Consider the following 20,981-nt stretch of genomic DNA (forward strand, 5'->3'; position numbering starts at 1 on the left):
AGAATTTATTAAGATTGAATGGATAAAATTTTAAGTGTTTTAAGCATTATCAAACTTTGAATTTTCTTAATACAATCATCATAGAATAGTGGATATAGACCTAGTATTTGAGATTTAATTACATCTGTAGATGTTGATAATACAATTATTAGTAGTCTAAAGTGTATACATAAACACTTGAAAAATATTTTAATGTAGCAAATATAAAGCTATATACAATAATATGATTATTTTGTATTGTTTTTCATCTAAAAAGTGAAACATTGTATAAACATTGACTTCTAATTATCTTTTCAATCTTATTTAGAATATTAAAATATCTTAGATGTTATATATATATATATATATATATATATAATTTGATATCTTTTTCAGCTCTATTTAAATTTATATATGTAAAAAAATATATACACCAAAGGCATAGTCAATCAATTACTAGAAAATCTATGTATATATATATATATATATATATGTGTGTGTGTGTGTGTGTGTGTGTATGTATGCATGTATGTATGTATATATGTATATATGTATTGCAACATTTCTATATTATGATATGGTAATGGTATATTTTCTCTTTTTATTTTATTTATTTATTCATTTTTATTAAACCACCTGCCTATGATTTAAAAAGCAAATAAAGTCTCTAACAGAAAATCATGTGCATTTGGATTTTTTAGATAAGATTGAACCTATTAATAATTTATTTATGCATTTATATTATTTATATTATTATAAAGTTTTCTTATTATCTTTCTTAGTAATAAAAAGAAAGTATATATATATATATATATATATATTCACATATACATTTTGTGTTATTATGTAGAATTTCCATAGAACCTCAAAGAATTATTGTGATATTTTTAAAATTATTTTACACGTCTTTTTATTGCATATTTCTTTAAAAGTTTTAAACATAATCTCTGTATTTGAACTCTTTGTTTGAAACAATCTACACAAAGCGGATTTAAGATGAGCTAATATGAAATATCACATTCAAATACAAGGTTAATTATAAAATAATATTATTTTCATGTTCCCAAAACACAAATCAAATCTAAAGAACAATTTAATGTCCCACAACTTAACCAATTAAAAAAACTCGTCCTTAACATCAATAATTTTTCTATTTACGGAGTAGAGGAGAATATCAAATATAAATTTGTACACACGATTTTTCTTCTATTTGGTTAAATACATTGGATTCTTGTTTCAAATAAAAATCCAAATCTACAAGCAACGTTACACCCTAAAACTTGAAAACCCTAAATCAAAAAGAAAAAGAAAAAGAAAAAATCACTTTGTCTTTGATCAATATTCACTCAAATCACGTAATCAATCAATATTCCTATTTAGGGGGGGGGGCAGAATCTAGAAGGGTGCGGATAAACTACTGGCGCCACGTAGGAGGCCCTGGTCGTATCACCCTCGCCCGTCATTTTCGTTCGGAATCTCCCCCCTCGGTGCCGTGCCGCCCTTCCATATTCCAGAACGGGAGAGAACGGGTCTCGCCATTGGGCGGCCCCCTGGGGTTTACTGCTCCACGATGCAGGAATCATACGACGACGACAACCAGCGAACGTTCCGGAATCGTCCCTCTATCCGTCCATCCGTCTACCCGTGTGTCCGTCGTCGTCGGCTTCTCCCTCTCTACTGCCTTTGTCGTCCAGTCGTCGTCGGCTTCTCCCTCTCTACTGCCTTTGTCGTCCAGTCGTCGTCGGCTTCTCCCTCTCTACTGCCTTTGTCGTCCAGTCGTCGTCGGCTTCTCCCTCTCTACTGCCTTTGTCGTCCAGTCGTCGTCGTCGTCGTCGTCGTCGTTTCACCTCCGTTGGTAGAGAGTGCTGGGGTTAGTAGTGTGTTGTGTGTGTGAAGAAACCCCTAGAAACACTCCCGTCGCGCTCTGTCTCATTGTGACTCTCGGATCAGTTCTCTCTGCCTTCGTTGGTCTCGGCTCATGCTTCCTCCATAGCCCGGAGCACCGCTTCCGTCGTCCTTCCGGAAACACGTCTTCTTATTATTACAGGTATGCTGTTGCTTCCATTCCCGAGTAGGCGCTTCGTTGGGAGAGGAAGTGAGTGAGTGAGTGATTGATTTACACGTAGACGACGAGATGAGGCTTTTTGTGCAAATGGGACTTGAAGAAGTCGGGAAGGAATTTTTACGAGGCGATTAGTTAGCGTGTTGTGGTAGCCGCGCGGGATTCGCGTGGGAGGCGTCGGCTCGGGGTAACTCGGTTGTGGTGTGAATTGCTGGTTACGCTGAGGTTTAGGTGCCGGAGTTTGGCGGGTTTTGAGAAATGATCTGAGAATTGTATTTGCGGGGTTGCATGCTAGTGCGCAGACGTGGTTGTATGCTGTTTATTTGTAGCGAATTTGATGTTATCCTTCTTAGTTCGGCGAGCAGTTGGTGTCTTTGTTGGATAGGACTAGTTAAATGAGTTCCTAGTGATATGAGTTGATTTTGAGAAGGCTGCTGCTACCTTGGATCGAGAGTTACACTGGTTTTCCTTGGGAAGGCGCTCGTAGAGACCAATTTCTTATTAGTTTCCAATTGTTTTGAATCGATGATTGTAACATACTGCGCGAGCCAGTGGTCTGTCGATCACTGTGGAATTGTGTTGTGATGGCGGTTCTTCCCTAGTTAGAGATTAAGAATGAACCGAGATAATTACGTGGAGTGCGAACGGGAGATGTGATTGCACACTGAATGTTAAAGATTGTTGATTTTTCACAGAAGGGGGAGGAAGCACACGGGCTCATAATGATTAAGCTATTCAGTGTGAAGCAGAAGCAAAGAGAGGATGCTCTGAACAACAATGGCCGTCCCATCAAGAAGCAAAGTGCTGGTGAATTACGAGTTCAGAAAGGTCTTGATTCCCTTCTTTCTTCCATTCTAGTTCCATTGTTGTTGTTCAGAATTACCCGACTGTGATTAAGCCATTGATGTGTTTTTGGCTTAGGTTCAGCAACTCTGAGGTGTGCGTTTTTCAACTTCGTCCTTTTCTTGGACCTCTTTATTTATATATTTATTTATTTGTTTATTTTTTCCAGAAGTGTACTGTTTCACTTCGCTCATCCCTTATTATCTGACTTCGTGGAAGGTCCGGTCCAGATTGTTGGGAACAAACTGCTTTCACCTGTATTTTAACTCTGTATTCCTTTTGTAAGAGCTACCAGCTGAAGTTTTGACTGAGCTTGCTCTTAGATCTGACAAACCTTCAACAACTGCGGGTTGATATTGCAGATATAAGTGAATTGAACTTGGCTAAGACTATCTCTATACACTTCCCAAATGGCAAGGATAATCTTCTCAACTTTGAAATCACCATTCGGCCAGATGAGGGTTACTATCAGTGAGTCCTTGAACCGCTTCCGAGTTCCCTACACGCTCTTTTCTGATTCTACGAAGCCTTGGACACCAACTTCTCAGATGTTATGGTTCTGCCAAAGGAATCCAGCCGCTTCCCGAGATCGGGATGATGTTATGAGGAATTTTTCATGGAAATTCTTTTATTTGAAGCGAGAAGCTTGTGCCTTACACATCCAGTGGGGTATATTTGGAGGTACCATGGTCTCATCGAATGCCACTGTAATGTTTTTGCAGAGGTGGCACGTTTGTCTTTAGCTTCTCGATCTCACAGGTGTATCCTCACGAGGCACCGAAGGTGAAATGCAAGACCAAGGTAAGCGAGCGTTGGAAGGAAATTCTCCTACTCGTCGTATAGATCACTCTGTATGTTGAAATTAGGACATATTGAACAAACTTATTTTAATCCATGGTAGTAGCGCTTGTGCAGGTATATCATCCTAACATAGATCTGGAGGGCAACGTCTGCTTGAACATCCTCCGTGAAGATTGGAAGCCTGTCCTTAGTATCAACTCCATTATTTATGGCCTTCAATACCTGTTTTTGGTGAGTTCTTTTCCTGTTTACCTTCTGTAGTAGAGATGCCACTGTATTGACTAGGATATTTTAATTTTTTTTTTGTGTGATTACGTATGCACTAGATCATTCATGGTCCTCGAGCAGTTCATGCGTAATAAACTCTTAAGACACTTCTTAGAGAATCAAAACATTCGGTGTGTATCTTGTCTTCTGCCTATTTTGCTGAAGCCAGTTCACTGCCAATGTGGTATTTTAGATTTCATTAGCGCTCGCTTCACAAGGCATCTGTCTAATCTTTGGCTTTTTCTGTCGAGGGCTTTGGATTTTTTTCCCACGATTGATTTCTATATTTGCAAGAATTATGCCTCATTCTTAGAAGTTTGCGTCTGTTTCGTATTTGTCTAGTTCCTTGCTATGGAGCAGCTGGGTTTGGGTCTGGTATTGTGCTGTTTGCTTAGTTGCTGGAAGCGAAGCAGAGCCTGACCTAAATGGGGCAACTTTGTGTTACCTATGAAAGATCATATTTTACATATAGGAATTTCTTATGAATCGTTACCGGGTCTGAATGTGCCAGCTGTTCCTCACATCACACTCGGCTGAGGATTTTTGGTAATATGGGTTGTTTGTAGTGGTGGCTAATAAATTCTTGCTTTGCAGGATCCCAATCCAGATGATCCTCTCAATCATGAGGCTGCAGAAGTTTTGAGGGACAATCCTCGGCAGTTTGAACAAAGTGTGCGAAGATCGATGGCCGGCGGTTACGTCGGTGGCACTCATTTCCCTCGATGTATTTAGATTAACATAATATTGTAATAGTAAGGTTGAAAGGTACTCTCGAATGTTAAAAGTTGATTTCACATGCGCCTTATGAGCCTTTGGTGTGAAAGTATCACAGGTTTCAATCTACCATGCAAAGAACCAAAGAGATTTGTCCATCGATCTTGGGACTTGAAAATGACTTATTTTTTATGCACAGGTAGCTGAAGTAATTTTTTGTTTTTGTTTTTGTTTTTTTTTTTGTATTGCATCCCTTGCACACTGGATGTTTACTGCAGTAGTTTATTTTAAGGTCAAGTTTCCCACTACGGGTAGAGAATTTATTTTTCAAATCATGACCTAAGAAGTGCCCTGCGTGGGTATACGTATGACGATGCGCAAATGAGAGGTCAATGGTCGAATGCAAGTGTATTTCTCCAATCAGGTGATTGGTCTCTTCATGCTAAGACCTCGAAGCACATGCAGCAAGTATTTTGAATATTCACTGGGTGCTGTTATTTATTGTAAAATCATATTATATTATTGTATTAGTAAGTAGAATTTTCAAACAACATTTTAGTTTATGAATGAGCATCAAATATATCTCAACAGTTCAAAGTCTATGTAGTGAAAATAATTATCCAATACTAGGTCTAATTGATGTATAATAATAGTATCTAAGTAAAATCTATTTTATGAAGGTTTTTTTGATTCTTACAATTACAAAATATTAAGAGCTAGGTAGAAGGTTTTTGCAACCTTACTAAGAAGCGAAGGTTTTTTTAATTTTTAATTTTTTATCTTATTTTTAATTTTAGTAGAAAGTTATCAATATAGATGAAAGGTGTCTTAGATTTGTTAGGCATAAGTTTTGCAATGCTTCTTACATCTGATCTAATTATATTATTTCTAAAATCTCAACTTATCAAGATACAAATATATTTTTTTATATACTAATATATATTCTATATATTTTTAGCTATCATTCAATAAAAGATTTGTGTATTATAGAATTGACAAGAATTACTTTGTGTCTTCATAATTAATGAATATTATTTGGTTGTCAAAGAGATTTGATACTTAAGGCTGTTTATTCAATAGCTTATTTTTATGATAGTTTGTTAACATATAGAAGTAAAACGTCTTATAAAGCTTTATATGATTCAAGGATTGAATTTAAGTTGAGACATGTTGTTCTAAATATTCTTGCTTAATCTAATGGTACAAGTTTCGATTATGTTAGAACGAACAAGTATACTTATAATTTTGAGTTAAGTTTGGATCTCAACACACATAAATGCATGACACATTGAAATTTAGTAATAATTGAAAGAGTTTACAAACAAAGAAATCCTTAAAGTAAAAATAAATACTACAATATTGGTTATTTTTGAAAGAAGTGGTTGGATTTTGATAAGCTATGTAAATTAAACTTTGATGATAATGTTCATAGAATTAAATATTAATGAATTGCAAAGGAACTAAATTGCATTCCTTTTTGTATTTACGAAGGAAACTACTTATTTTATTAATGCATCTGTAGTTAGAACTTCAACTGTTCATTGACATTTACTTGTAGTTTATGTCACTCTCATGAAAGAGATTGGTTGTTAGAATGAAAAAATACTTTTGATGGATGATATGACATGTATTGTTTGTTGTATAAGTTTATATCTAGATACATTGAAACAAAGAAATTAATATATATTATATACATTTTTAGTTCATTTATTTATAGGTCAAGATATTGGTCAAGTAATCTTTTAAGGTTTAGAGATTTCTACTAGTAAGGAGATGATTCTAAGTTTATTCATGCTCTTGGAGCACAAATCACTATTTTACTGTATCTGACTTCAATTTATGCCTAATTTTGTGCTCTAGATCTCCGATTGTTTTGTATTTTACTAATAGAGATTCTTTGCCTAAAAGAGCCTAAGAAATTTAAATACTAACTAAATACTGCTTTAGTGAATGTTATACATTACTTTTCTTGGCAACATGTTTCTTCAACTGCTTGAGTTGTCTAACAAGGACTAGACGTGCTGAAGATCTTTGCACAAGAGAGCTAGCACAATAGCGATTGGCCTCACCTTCCATAGATACTAGGCATTGACGATCATTAGTTCTATAGTTTGTTGCATGCTTCATTTAATAGTGGTAGCTAATGATTCACCATTACTAACTAAGGCCATTATTGAAGCACTAGCATTATACATTAGAGTACCGGGACCAACACCAATAGCACCACCTCTAAAGCCACTCATCCTCCATAAAAAGGTTGTTGCTGCAAGGAATAAGCACTATAATGAATATAACAAATTACAAAAAAGAGGTGGTACTGCCTAAAAGTGCACCTACTCTTGTGGATAACAATCCTTTATTAACTCTCGAATTGATAACAATGCCAACTATGTTGAAAACTGCCAATCCTAATACAAATGATATGGCATATGCTACGACTAATATTGCAAGTATTATAATCCTAGTCTCTACATTTGCATTTGTGATAACTTTCTTGTAGGTTTGCACTAGATGTTTATGATAGATTTTTGGCAAAGTTTTTGTTTGATAATTGTATATTATATGTATCATTCTCTTCATTGATGGAATAGAAAAATTTTTACTCCCATAGTTGCTATGTTTATAAATATATGGTTTACCAAGCATAACTTGTACATTTAATCATCTATGATAGAGGGGCAATAACATATTACCTATAGTGGCTCTATATTTTATATTTGGAGTTATTGTTAAATTACTTACAAGAATATCAATCATGTAACCTGACTTTGTTTCTAAAACTTAATCAACATCTTTGTTTAGACACAAGCTTTTTATTCTTCAATGGTCTTTGCAATCTTTGCAATCGGCATGCCTAGACTTGAATTTGAAACTAGTGAATGTTTCCACATATCTCACCAACAACAAATCTTAAATATTGGTCTTTTAACATTGATTCAATCAATTTAGACATTGAGCCCAAGTTTTGTGGAGCTATTGACATCTATCGACAACCATTGAAAACCTTCTCCAATTAGTTTTGTGCTTGATTTTCTCATGATCCTATATTAAATGAATAGAATTGAATGGCTAATATTTATGCATACTATGTCATAAGAACTATTGTTGTTGAAAGATAGTATTAGCTATGAAATCCATTGATGTATATTAATATAGTTAATGCCAATCATGTTTCTATAAAACTATATTATATATATATATATATATATATATATCTTAAGTTGAACATTATGGAAAAAAGACCTTGCATATTGATGTTTTAGTTCCAAATTACTTGATGTTAAATAGAAGATTTGTTGAATTGTGTTTATATTTTAAAACAACTAAAAATTAAACATTTAATTATGACATTATACATGTTTGTATATATATATATATATATATATTTGCATTCTTCAAAGCTTATTGAAAATCAATTAAATTTATAATTATTAAATGAGTATAATTTTGTAAGTTACAATATAATAAATAGTTAAATATTGAATATTACTGCTGCCACCACAACTTTTGCTATTACCACTACTATCTAAAACTATTTTTTTGATTTATTTTATACCAATCAGGTAAATATTTGTTTGGAGGTTAAAAAAAATTATAATTGTTCACATATGTTAACAACTATTTTTTTGATTTATTTTATACCAATCAGGTAAATATTTGTTTGGAGGTTAAAAAAAATTATAATTGTTCACATATATTAACAACTTGGAATATCAATGTTACAAAGTATAATATTCTCATATTTCTTAAATAATTGCTTAAATATTTAGAATATTGCTAACAAGTATTATTAAAAAGAGTACTTTTGTTAAGAATATTTAGGATATTGTGGTTTTAGGAGCGCACAGAAATGTTTTAAAAATCAAGTCATCAGAAGAGATTCATGCATGTGCCCAGCAAACTCGAGCAGAAAGTAGTGAAATCGCACAAATTATGGGATTACTTTATTTACAAAATAAAATTATAACCTGAAAACCTACTTACAAAAGCTAAAAATTTATGATCCGCACTTCGACCTCCCTCATAGTGGAGTAGGGCTATTCAGTCCGGACAAGTTTGTGACGTTTGTAGTGACTTACAACAACGCTGCAAATGCAAGAATTCTGGGTTAACCCCAAGCCATAGAGCAGGCGTAATTCACTATCAACTTCCCATCAATGCCGAAATTCTGCGTCTCAAATCAGAACTAGTGTAAGTATGAAGCATCCCATCAAATGTTTCTTTCACAAGACTAAAAACTGGCATCCAACAGATTAACTTTAAGAAAAAGAAGAAGAGGAAGAAGAAGCAAAGTAAACATACCTCAAACAGGTCCCAGATGTTTTCATCAGGAGTTGGGGAGAAAGCACTGTTTATATACACGAACTGACATTAAGAGGAAAAAGTCGATCAGATCATCTTAAATATGAAAGTAAAAATAAATACACAAGAAATAATGACCGCTAAAACTAATCGTGTGCCCTTTCCAGAAACCATTTAGACCAACACATATAAATGGTGAATTTGAAAATTCTTTAGAATCATGCACGATCGACCTCACAGGAAATGCAAATGAAGGGCGAAGTGTTCAAACTCACCAATGTCTCACGATGAAGCTGTTTGCGCAGAAAATCAATAACCTTAGCAAATTTCTCAGTGCCTCCAATCTAAGCACAAGGGGAAGTGTTCCCAGCATAAGAAGTAGTGAGAGAAACAATCCAGCGTCCAGATGAATACCTGAAAATCCACAAACTATAGTCCAACTATCTCTTCAAAAATTTCATGGACCTGGAAAATTCATCGATGGCACACGAGTATTATGACAAGCGGCATCCGAACGGGTCCTCCCCTATCTCCCTCCAATTGTTACGGGCAAGCGTTCGCACCAGTAACAGGAAGATGAGGGTAGCTCAAAACGCGATTACAACACTACATTCTCTATGAAAAGATTACACATACCTTGAACTTAGATTGCTTCATAATAGGTGCATCCCCAGTAGCCCTAAAGAGCACCACCACTGAGACATACCACCAACCCAATAGGACAATGCGAAATATGAAAATCCTCCCAGGCCACTGAAGCAGGCTTCAAAGGACACAAACTTCAGATACTTCACAACTACTTCACGCTAAATCACGGATTTTCACAAATGCACCAGAAATTCAATCGTTCTACAGCATCCACCACCAAAACAAGCGGCTCCCCAACAGAACTTCGCAGCTAATAAAAACCACCGGAACATACTCCAGAGCATGAGGTAGGGCACCCACCTTTCCGAGGACCGGTCACGGACGGCGATTCCGCCGAAGTTGACATAGTCGGCGGATCCTGACCCCGGTAAAAACCTCAAGCGAGATGGCTCCGATCGGCTGAGGCTACAGGATCCCCTTCACAACCAAATTCCTCTTCACGTCGATCAAAGGCTCAAATTCTCGCTTCAACAGACCTCTCATGGGCAATTTGCAACATGGAGATCACACAAATCCTGACCGCGCTTGGAAAAAACTAAATTGTATTAGCCAGCACTCAACGACGTGCTCAATCAAAGTGACTTTCTCATTACTACCTGGCGAAGAAATCGTTGAATACCACGATCGAGCTGAAAGGCTGAGAATTGAATACGCGCGGAGAAAACCCTGAAAATGCACAACAATGTGACGCCTTCGACAAACACATTCAACCTCGTTCATCGAACGCTGGATTGATGATGGATGAATGTCATCGACGAGTATAAGCTCTCTCGTCGAGGTCATTCATCCATGTTGTTTCGTAGAGGAGAGAATTGTGGGTACTTAAGAGTAGTAGCAATGCAATAGGAGATTGTTCAAAATTCATATTGAATTTGAAGTAAAAGTGTGGATTAGAAGAAAAATATGTTTATAATTTTCTTTTTTGCTTTAGAACAAAAATATCAATAATATAATAAACATGTTTTAGTGTTTTTTTTTTTATTATTATTATTTTTTTTTATAGCTTTCATAATATCTATTCATGTTTACAATCTCAAGTTTAATTCTACAAATTTTACACTTGAATTGATTCATCTTCACCAACATGAGGAGTTTTTTTGTCTTTCTAAATTATAATTTGTTATTTCATGCCATATTATTTAATAAATTAATTAATATTTGCATGTAACCTTATAAAAAAATTAAATAAAAAAAATTGTGTGGTGTTAATACTTTTGTAATTTTACAAAAAAATTATTTGTTTTATAGTAATTTTTTGTTTATTTTCACTTCACAATATAATAGATTTTATAAAAAAATAATTTGGAGTTATTGAAGAAGAAGAACTTTGAAGTCACCAACACATAACATTAACAAAGTTGCTCACAAAGAAAGTATAGAGTGAGATATTTCACACTTCCAACACCCATTATTTATAGGTTGTGGCTACTACTCTAATAAACAATTTTCATCCTTTGATGAATACATCCATTCAACATTCTACCGAGACTATTCATTGTTATTTTATCTACTATGAAAATATACCTTTAATATATTCTATATATTCTTAAAATCCTTTGTCCATTCATCTACTTTATCTCTTGACCTTCTTACATACCAAGAACTAACCCTTTAAAGAATAGCAACTTACCTAAAATAATATCCTTTACATATGATACTTATTCTACTTTCACATTTACTTATATACTTTAACACAAATAACATTTGAACTAGATCTATTTATGCTAAAAGTAGTTTTGATGTACTTGATATATTTTTTGTCTTAGAAGTTTATATTTGTTTAAAACCATATTTCTGATTTTCATGAGCAAGTATTTATCTTAAAATTTCATTTCAAAAAGAGAAGACTTAAAAGTGTAAAAATCTTACAGTGAATTTATTACAATTTATTTATTTATTTTCCCTTCTTCCTGATTCTCATGTTTTTTTGTTTTCTGTTTTTTTCCGCTGTTTACATGTCCATTATCCACCTTTTAGGGCATAGTGTTGAAAAACTAGACTCTTCATACTAGTAAATAAGACACAGTTAATATTCAATCAATTTGAAAGGTTATAATTTCTACATATCATGTGGTAAAAAAAAAGGACCTAAATTCCACTGTACTTTGAAAACAAAAAGAAGAATTAAAACTGCAAAATGAACCCAAGGAGTTTTGAATAAATCGGACACGTCCATGACAAATTTTACTCATGGAACATACACAAATGTCGATTAAAAAGAAAAAAAGAAAAAGAAAAAAGAAAAAGAAAAAAAGGTTCTTAACACATGAAAAATATCTTCTATTACTTCTCTACACCACATTCCTTGCATAATGAAATCCAATCAAGGAGCTTGGACAACGACTTCACATTAGTAAATGAGACACAAACAAGTGTTTAACATTTACGAATCACACTCGGAGGCTTCTCTAATACGAACTATTAGTTGAACAAGCACATATGATGATTCCAATCCATGGCATAGTTTTTAACCTTCGAAATGAGTGAAAAAAACGGGGCACCACTCTGTTAATTCCATTAAAATACTTGATATCTTCTCCAGGGATGCTACTGATCACATACCTTTGAAAAACTGCTTCTCACACTTGTAGAAAAACTGGCCGCAAATGGGCGATGAAAATGCTTAATTACAGAAACAACCACGAGGACATTAAGAGCTTTAACAAAGTTCATCTGTTAGTATATCTCCTGGAATTCGCAGACATTCAGCTGCAGAATCAATGCTGGATGAGCATGCTTGCTAACATCAAATATTCGAAACAATCGAGCATCAACTAGAATGTTATATTTCGTGCAAGGGTCACCTGCGATAGGAATAACAGCAAAAGATTGTCTAGACCCCAGCTAAATTTGGCAGCCTTAAATTGCAACTAGCAAGCCGAACATCGCCGATGGCAGCTTCTGCCTAAGCTTGCAGACTGCACTTGTGTAAAGTACTTCAAGAGAGAGGCACACGAGTTTCAAGGTATGAAAGAGCAAAAATCACCGAGGTCGCTGCACTCAAGCCCAAGAGCGGTCCAGAGGGAACAGGTTTGCCTGTGGATGCTAGTCGGATTGCTGCAATTCGAAACAAGGAAATTTCATTAGAATTCCACCTTCAAGTCCAAAAATTTCATTAGAAATTCCTTCAGAACAGAAGATACCACATACTCACGTTTGCTTAAAATAAACAACCTGTATAAGATTTTGTGAACCACCTACATACCACACAAATCAATCGACTTGTATTACCATCTTGTTTTTCTGCTGTAAAGGTTGCAATAATACATTTTTGGTACAAAAGTTTAAATCAACGTCGTGCAAACATCTCAGAGGCGACTCCTACTACGAGTCAAAACAGAAGCGAAAGGTAATCCCTGCAAATAAACTACAGTTAGAGACATTTACCGAAGATGGCAGCAAAGAGCACCGCAGCACCAAATCCAACAGCCTCACCAAGATCTCGAGTCTCAGGTACCTGCATCAAGAAGAATGCCTGCACATATTTCCCAAATTCAAACCTACGAATGAACGACCGTCATCCTCTACGAAGCAAACATGAGTTTCATGTCTACCAAACAATGACCAACATCCAGTCCTATAAAACAGGAACGTGAGAAATTGACCAAAAACAAATGCTGCAGATTCCAGCCAAATGATAGCAATACAGATAGCTCAAAGGTTGCATTGTGAAAACTAAAACTATTCAATCTGCCTTACCACGCCAAGAGCAATGCCGCCCGTAATTCCACCTCCAAGTGAACTCGTGCTGCCAGTCCTTGTATCTGAAACAAAATAAGTAAATAGATAAACATGCATCCATACGCTCAGATTTCTACACAGTATTCAGAAGGCAATGAAGCCAAACTAGCAAACTTTCAGTTGCATCCATCCCATACTACCTACATTTTCGAGCCTCAAATAACCTCAACCAATTCACGAATCGTAGCTAATATTTACAAGGGTGAGTCCGAAGAGTCTGACGACATGAGGAAATCTAACCCGTCAAGATTAAAATAAATAAATAAATAAAGGAAAATGAGAGATCATCTACTAAGGGTTCAGTGCTGCATCATAACTCAATCACGCTCCCTTAACGCTCAAATTCTAAATTTAGGCAGCTCTCACCCGTCAAGATTAAAATAAATAAATAAAGGAAAATAAACGCACGGGTGGTTCAATATGTGGCAGTTTTGGAGTATCTTTGAAGATTTGAACGTAGGGGGGGGGGGGATCTTGTTCACTACGTCAGTACAAATAGTTTGGATACCTTGACATGTAAGGCTCGTGCACTGATTCAGAGATTACCAGCAGACCGATACAATGCTGTATTGAGAGATACCGAGAAAAACTCTAGTGCTAAGCTGATTGTTCAAATTGGCTAGAATGACGGAGATACATGCACGCCTAGAAAGGTATTTCAGAAAACCTATGTATGTTTTATAAGCGTTGGCTAACTTGAGTCTAGTTTGAAATCTCTTCAGATTATACACCCCTTTGTCTCGTCTTGAACTCGCTGCATGAAGCTACCAAGAGCATGACTAAACGAGCATGTTAAGCGCCTAATTCGACATAAGCGAAGAGGCAGGGTGGAGAAGAGTAAAGTTGAACTTCGATGAATGTGGTTGAAGTCATGTGATAACTCACATGCATAGAGGCCACCACCAAGAAGACTTGCGCCATAGACGGCGGCAGTCAAGGGAGCGTAATCGTTCAAACTCGCCGTGGGCGCACGATTTCTCACCCCAACGGAGGTAATTTCCTGCCGTTTGCTGAAGGAGAAAACTTGTTCCCCCGCAAAACTGCTCTTGAGAACAAGCCTCTGCCCCTCGAAACACGATGCGGCGGCATTACGAGCTCTGAACTCAGTCGCCGCACACGGAGAACACTTCAGTGCGGAAGTAGCGAAAGTAGCGTACATGGATGCCATTTCAATGCCCTTCAATGTCACAAACGACACACAGTCAGCCAGTGACTGAACCCAACTGGCTAAAACCCAACTAACCCATTGCCCATCAACAACGTTCAAGGAGAGGTTCGGTGACAGATGGATATCTCCGCGGATATCAACAATGCAATCTACTAGCTCTTGTACATGACATTCTTCGAACTGCTCTATAACTCGGAGTCCCTCTGGCTGATGCAGAGTCATCTGCTCTAAGGCATATTGTAGCGGAATCGAAGAAATCAAGAGAGCATTCAAAACCTTCCACCGATTTCGAAAACCATTATCGAAAACCAACATTCCACAAACTAAACCCCTCGAGTCAAAACAAGACAATTAATCCAGTCCCAGGTTGTCGATTCCCTTTGAAGACCTCAGAAACCACTCAATCTATCAGAAAACTCTAATCCAGCCCAGATCCTTCACAGAATAAACTTGCAAACACCACCTACTTAGCCTGTGCGAGAAAACGACGCCCGAAAACGACACGAGGATTACCAGATTCTGATCGATGTATTCCCCTTCGACTCAGTCCAGACTTTGTCGAACGAAGAAACAAAACTGTGCCTTGCTCAACACCCACAAAAATCACTTCGACAAGGAGTAAGTAAGTAACACAGAGAAATTGTTGGATTCGCTCGAGGAGGTGCCAGGCTTGCTAATCACCAATTCAAACAGGTCAATAACGGAGCTTGAAAGGCCCAGTGCATTCTACTAATCACGGTGGCATCTCACTGTTCCGAGCCGAAGAAGAAGACTGACATGGCAGCGATCCAGATAAGCCCTAATGAATGACACGACCACGAACTGCGCGAAAAAAAAAACAAAAAAGTCGTGGGTTTTGAGGGGCGTGGAACGCGGCATGGCTGAGTGTGTGCATGGGTTTGCAACGCGAGTCGTAGTGGCCACTTGGCAAGGCCATGCCCGCACTTGAAGGCCAGCTTGTGTTGTGTTGGCGCATTTGCGTCGTCGTTGTGGGCACTCTCCAGGCGACATTACAGACACAAAAAACACAACAGCTTCCGATTCGTGCAGGCTCAGAGTTCGGCGTTTCTTCGACGCACACGCACAGCAAATGCTGCTTCTCATCCTTAGAAAGAAAAAAGAAACATTTTAAAACTCGACTTCGGCTGCTAATTAGTCTTTCAATACTTTTAATTTGTTAGGTATACGCTTACATTCATCTATTCCTTCTTTTTTGTGTTGAAAATAAATTGTGTTGCACATCGAAAAATTGATCTTCTTCATTTTTTTGAAGGAGATCAAAGAGTGAAATTAACATCAAAATTTGTAACATGTTTATTCAAAGCCAGTGACATATATTCCTGAAGCTGGGAAAGTATCTTGGAGAAAAATAATTAAAAAATAAAAATAAAAATAAAAATTGGAGAATAGAAGACCGAAGAGTGAGTTGCTATGTATTTGGTGAATCACCAAATCTATTCATGGTTTGTTTTGGGATAAAAGAAGGCAATAGCAGTGCTATGAGGAAAATGTTAGTTGAAGTTGAATGTAGAGGATATTAAATGAAAACAAAATAGAGGCACTAGAATATTTTTAGTTATTAGTAGGAATTCTAGTAGAAAATTTCAAATCAAGAAGGCATCTTTAAAGACATCAATTGAGCATCTTTGTAGTATCTTAGAAGCATTCAAGAAGAATCTAAAATATTCTAAAATTCTAATATTGTAGGAAATATAAATAATTGAAGAAAGGCAATTCTTTTGTCTCCAACATTATCTTTAATTACTTTTTATTGTGCACTTTTGCAATCATGAGTCTCCATATTATATCTATTGATAATTTTGGATCATATTATGCATGCCAAGAGACTATATTTAGTTAAAAAGTTACACACTAGAATGTAGAAATTCACTAAGTATAGAAGGAATAGGGTGTCAACTTCAACCTAAAGCCAGGGTGGTCAATAGCATAGAGATTGTATTCAAGCTACTATTAGCTTCCAAGGAGGTTGGTCTGTAGCAATGTTGGAGTGTTGTTGAGTCATTCATTGGACAATGATTACCAATAAGTTAAACATCTAGACTCATGACATTATATGCGTGGTAGAAAAAGCTTGTGAAACTATGAAGATTGTGCAATATTAATTGTTGATGATGGCTTTACAAGAAGAGTGGCAGATGCAATAAAGAAGTCACTTCTCTTCACAAATCAAAATTCAGAGTTTGGAGTCCATTAATTCTAGTTTTTTTTTTTTTTTTTTTTTTTTTTTTTTTAAATTCTTATTAGTTTTTTTAAGCTAATGCAAGGCATATAATCATAATCAAAAGAATTGATTATTAAATAATTAAATATTCTTGAGTTAAGTTAGGGCTTGTATTCAATGAATTAAGATTGTATGGAAGAATTTTAAAGCAAGTGGATGATAAAATATAGATGAAATTTATTTAAATTTGGATGATTTTTTTATTAATAGATAAAGATTTATTCATGGATGAAAAATAAAAATTTGATGATAATTAATACTAATTTTTTAAAAATAAAAATCATATAAAAACTAAAATAAAACCATATAAAAATTTCTCTTTCAATTGTGGTGTCTTTTTTAAAGTTAATTAAGTGGCTTATATTATTGTAGAGGTGTCAAGGACAAGAACTCGATGAAAAAACAGTTCAGACAAGTAAGCCTTCACTCAAAGAAAAATAACAAAATATGAATAATAAGTATGTATATTGAAAAGAGAAACTAGAATGGCTATTGCCAAAAGACAAGAAAACTAGAGACCCTTGAAACTAGACTAGAAGCAAGAAAGGAGTTGACAAGAGTGAAGAAGCCTTCACTCTTGTCTCTATATATACTATCTAACTAGGAGCTACGTGGCGACGTTCTATAGGACCTCCAATATGTGTTGACTTTGTAGGACACATGCCTTGACTTACAAGGCAAGTTTTTCTACGTGTGGGCCACATAGTTAGCTTGATCTTCAAGCTAACAACATGTGTGGCACATGGCCAACTTGTTGACCACGTTTTTAATCCAAAAAGTCAATTAAAGACACCTATGAAGTCAAAGCAGCGTCTAGGAAGTTTCTAGGAAGCTTCTATATTAAATATTATAGAATTAACTTATTTTTATCTACTTTTACTTACTTCTACCTATTTCTATATGTAATTATTAGCTTACATGATTATGGCCGTGACATTACCCCCCCTTCTAGAGACGAGTTCCACGAGGAGCGGTCATCATATGTTGAGGAAATCTATGATGCGACGAATTGTATTCGCCACATACTCTGATCTCTGTTCTCTTCGAAGATGATTGATAGGGCCTCTCAACCATCGGTAGTGTCCCATACCAGGGCGGGAAGACCACCCAGTTATTTGATCATTGTTGAGGCCTTCGTAACTTCCTTCGAATAGAATATTCAGAACACCATCAGGAGTTGTTCCTAGCTCTAGCAAAATCACCAAACATCGAGAGTCCCTTCCCAAATCGTGATACCAAACGCATTGTATCTCACCATCTATTCGAGGAAGAACATGTCGTTCTTGAAGATCTTCATCTCGATTGCGTCGTCTTGAAGGTTGTGACAATCGTAATGTCTCATCCGGTAGGTCAGCAAACGAAGGTTCTTGAGTTGAATCCGCTGGTTGTTGGCTCTCCATCTAATTAGCATCACAAATGCAAAGAAGTTACAAACAAGGATAGGAAATTGAATGTTATCTTGCCTCAATCTTGTCTCTTTTATAAGAGAGATTTTCATCTTGGTTTTGATGGATGTCGTTGATGAAAAACTTTAACTTTAGCTGATGCATTTGCTAGATTCCTGGATGGCTCCCATGTGCGTTCACTAATATCATATCCGCGCCAATGAACAAGATATTCCAGCTTATTTCGGCGTCGCCTTGAGTCTAATATCTCTTCCACCTCAAATTCTTCATTATTATCTACTTCTATAGGAGGCGGTGGCATTTGTCTTCTTCCTTGTATATCCACTGTCTTATATAGTTCAAGAAGAAACACGTGAAATACAGGATGGATCTTCATTGACTCCGGTAGATATAACCGATATGCAACTGGATTGATCTGTTCAGAAATAGAAAAGGGGCCAAGCCTACGATACTCCAACTTGTCACAAGGTCGAGTAGTCTTGATATTGTGACGAAGTAGCCATACCTTATCATCCACGTTGAGTTGTGGTTGCTCCTTACGATATAGATCTGCGTTTATCTTTTGTCATTCTTGAGCTTCCTTCAATTGCGTCTTCATTATTGAATATAACTCTGACAACTGATTTGCCATATCTTCTGCTGCAGGATTATCAACTTTTGAAAAATCAAAAGTATCAAGTCGTGGATGATAGCCATAATTGGCAAAGAAAGGTGTTTGTTGCGTGGAAGAATGTACCGTATTATTATAAGCAAACTCTGCCAATGGCAGAAAGGTTGTCCAATCATCTTGTTGGTAGTTGATAGTACACCTTAAATATTGCTCCAACACTTGGTTTACGCGCTCTGTTTGTCCATCAGTTTGAGGATGGAAAGCCGAAGATAGCTTTATGTCCACTTTTAAAATCTTGAAAAGGGTCCTCCAGAATCTTGACACAAATTGAGTTCTCCTATCCGATATGATATCTTTAGGTAATCCATGATAGCGATAGATATTATCAATGAAAAGCTTAGCTGTTTCTTCACCTGTGATAGATTTTGTACATGGCACAAAGTGTGCCATCTTGGTGAAACGATCTACTATCCCAAATATAGAATCATAAGATCTTGAGCTTGGAAGATCTGTGATGAAATCCATAGAAACAGAAGACCATGGTTGTTCTGGTATAGGTAATGGCTGAAGAAGTCCGTAAGGTCGATGACAAGGAATTTTTGATCTTGAACAAATATCACATGATTGTACAAAGTCTTTGACTGACTTCCACATTTGTGGCCACCAAAAATCTCTTGATATGAGTTCTAAAGTCTTATTATATCCAAAGTGCCCTGCTGCTGGAAAGTCATGACGTGCTTGAAGAACACGTAAACGTGCTTCTCCTTCTGGAACATATAGGCGTCCTTCAAAATATAATAGATTATTCTTGAACTCGAACTTAGAAGGATCATGAGACTTGGAAGAATTATTCTCGATATCATGAACAAGAGGGTCTGAGGACATACTGGACTGGATTTACTTGAGAAAAGTTGAATCAACAGTCAATGTTGATTTCATTGCTCGGAGATGAAATTGTTCCGGTTTCAAGAGGACCGTTCTTTGTTGCTCAAAAGCTGCATCTCCTTCTTTTGGTGCAAAATAAGAACGTCTAGATAGGGCATCAGACAAACCTTGTTGTTTTCCTGGCCGATAAGTGATAATGAACTCGAATCTTGACAAAGACATACTTCAACGAGCTTGACGATGATTCAACACCCGTGCTGACATGAAATACTCGAGGTTCTTGTGATCTGTATACACAGTGACTAGACTGGAAGCGCCTTCTAGATAATGACGCCATTCTTGAAAGGAATCCACGATCGCAAGAAGTTCTTTATCGTGGATCTCATAATTGATCTCGGCTGCTGAGAATTTTCTTGAATGAAAAGCTATCGGATGAAGTTTGTCATCTGTTCCCATTTGTGATAAAACTACACCCAAGGCAAAATCTGATGCATCTGTTTCCATAAAAAATGCCTTGGAAAAGTCAACACGATATAAGACTGGTGCAGAGACAAACGATGTCTTCAAGGCTTCAAATGCTACTTCCGCTTCTTGATTCCATTGAAATTTATCTTTACTAGTCAAGCGTGTAAGTGGAGCTGCAACTCGTGAGAAATCTTTGATGAAGATCCGATAGTAATTGGCAAATCTCAAGAAACATTGGACATCTCTTACTGTCCTTGGAATCTTCCAATCCATGATTGTTTGGACTTTCTTAGAATCCATCATGAGACCATCATTTGAAATAATGTATCCTAAAAAGTCAACTTGAGTAGTATGAAATACACACTTTTCCATCTTGGCGTACAATCCTGCATCTCTAAGTTTTTGTAATACTTGACGAACATGTATTTCATGTTCTTCGACGTTCTTAGAATAGATCAGTATATTGTCTAGATAGTAGACGACAAAATTGTCTAAGAATTCACGAAATACATCATTCATGAGATGTTGAAAAGCAGCTGGTGCATTCGTGAGTCCAAAGGGCATGACATTATATTCACAAATGTCCACACCTGGTTCGAAACGCAGTCTTCCATTCATCTCCTTCTTTGATCCGTACTAGATTATATGCTCCTCTTAGATCTATTTTTGTATAGATCTTAGCTTGATTCAACTGGTCAAGGAGTCCTGATATCAAAGGTAATGGATACCTGTTCTTGATTGTGATCTTGTTGAGTCCTCGATAATCAACACACATTCGTAAAGATCCATCTTTTTTCTTTACGAATAGAATTGGAGCTCATGCTGGAGATTTTGAATGGCGTATGAAA

The 20,981-nt window shown here is 36.2% G+C and overlaps 3 protein-coding genes across 7 annotated transcripts; 1 reads left to right on the plus strand and 2 right to left on the minus strand.

Moving 5' to 3' along the window:
- Positions 1 to 1,893: 1,893 nt before the first annotated feature.
- On the plus strand, positions 1,894 to 4,862 carry LOC112280891 (NEDD8-conjugating enzyme Ubc12). Its single transcript, XM_024516808.3, has 6 exons — positions 1,894 to 2,026; positions 2,737 to 2,869; positions 3,247 to 3,355; positions 3,607 to 3,685; positions 3,800 to 3,916; positions 4,547 to 4,862. The coding sequence occupies exons 2-6, from the start codon at positions 2,764 to 2,766 to the stop codon at positions 4,682 to 4,684; spliced, it is 549 nt and encodes a 182-aa protein (XP_024372576.1). The 5' UTR covers positions 1,894 to 2,026; positions 2,737 to 2,763; the 3' UTR covers positions 4,685 to 4,862.
- A 3,718-nt stretch (positions 4,863 to 8,580) lies between these two features.
- LOC112280997 (ubiquitin-like protein ATG12) lies at positions 8,581 to 10,433 on the minus strand. Of its 5 annotated transcripts, none has more exons than XR_016502742.1 (6): positions 10,213 to 10,430; positions 9,917 to 10,033; positions 9,605 to 9,721; positions 9,244 to 9,397; positions 8,969 to 9,031; positions 8,581 to 8,834 (listed from the first exon to the last, which is right to left on the minus strand). XR_016502742.1 is itself a non-coding variant. In XM_024517028.3 (6 exons), exons 2-6 carry the CDS (start codon positions 9,960 to 9,962, stop codon positions 8,775 to 8,777), a joined length of 297 nt encoding a protein of 98 aa, XP_024372796.1. In that variant the 5' UTR covers positions 9,963 to 10,033; positions 10,213 to 10,275; the 3' UTR covers positions 8,581 to 8,774. The 5 variants fall into 5 exon arrangements, 3 of the variants coding, with proteins under 3 accessions (XP_024372796.1, XP_024372795.1, XP_073389506.1); XR_016502743.1 differs by having other exon boundaries at positions 9,605 to 9,663; positions 10,213 to 10,337; XM_024517028.3 differs by having other exon boundaries at positions 9,244 to 9,312; positions 9,605 to 9,663; positions 10,213 to 10,275.
- Positions 10,434 to 12,367: 1,934 nt separating this feature from the next.
- On the minus strand, positions 12,368 to 15,214 carry LOC112280865 (protein FATTY ACID EXPORT 4, chloroplastic). The gene is made up of 5 exons (XM_024516758.3): positions 15,039 to 15,214; positions 14,243 to 14,534; positions 13,316 to 13,380; positions 13,004 to 13,091; positions 12,368 to 12,673 (listed from the first exon to the last, which is right to left on the minus strand). Exons 2-5 carry the CDS (start codon positions 14,523 to 14,525, stop codon positions 12,555 to 12,557), a joined length of 555 nt encoding a protein of 184 aa, XP_024372526.1. The 5' UTR covers positions 14,526 to 14,534; positions 15,039 to 15,214; the 3' UTR covers positions 12,368 to 12,554.
- Between the last annotated feature and the right edge of the window lie 5,767 nt (positions 15,215 to 20,981).

The sequence above is a fragment of the Physcomitrium patens genome, chromosome 4 (assembly GCF_059467195.1).
Source record: "Physcomitrium patens ecotype Gransden chromosome 4, ASM5946719v1, whole genome shotgun sequence".
NCBI lineage: Eukaryota > Viridiplantae > Streptophyta > Bryopsida > Funariales > Funariaceae > Physcomitrium > Physcomitrium patens.

Coding starts and splice junctions, on each gene's coding strand:
- LOC112280891 (XM_024516808.3), top strand. CDS start 2,764: ATGATTAAGCTATTCAGTGTGAAGCAGAAGCAAAGAGAGGATGCTCTG. Junction 3,686..3,799: donor AGGTGAAATGCAAGACCAAG/GTAAGCGAGCGT, acceptor GCGCTTGTGCAG/GTATATCATCCTAACATAGA. Junction 3,917..4,546: donor GCCTTCAATACCTGTTTTTG/GTGAGTTCTTTT, acceptor CTTGCTTTGCAG/GATCCCAATCCAGATGATCC.
- LOC112280865 (XM_024516758.3), bottom strand. CDS start 14,525: ATGGCATCCATGTACGCTACTTTCGCTACTTCCGCACTGAAGTGTTCT. Junction 13,381..14,242: donor TGGTGGTGGCCTCTATGCAT/GTGAGTTATCAC, acceptor ATTTTGTTTCAG/ATACAAGGACTGGCAGCACG. Junction 12,674..13,003: donor GCTCTTTGCTGCCATCTTCG/GTAAATGTCTCT, acceptor TTCGAATTGCAG/CAATCCGACTAGCATCCACA.
- LOC112280997 (XM_073533405.2), bottom strand. CDS start 10,322: ATGTGTTTGTCGAAGGCGTCACATTGTTGTGCATTTTCAGGGTTTTCT. Junction 10,034..10,212: donor TTCAACGATTTCTTCGCCAG/GTAGTAATGAGA, acceptor TTGGTTGTGAAG/GGGATCCTGTAGCCTCAGCC. Junction 9,722..9,916: donor CGTGACCGGTCCTCGGAAAG/GTGGGTGCCCTA, acceptor AGCCTGCTTCAG/TGGCCTGGGAGGATTTTCAT.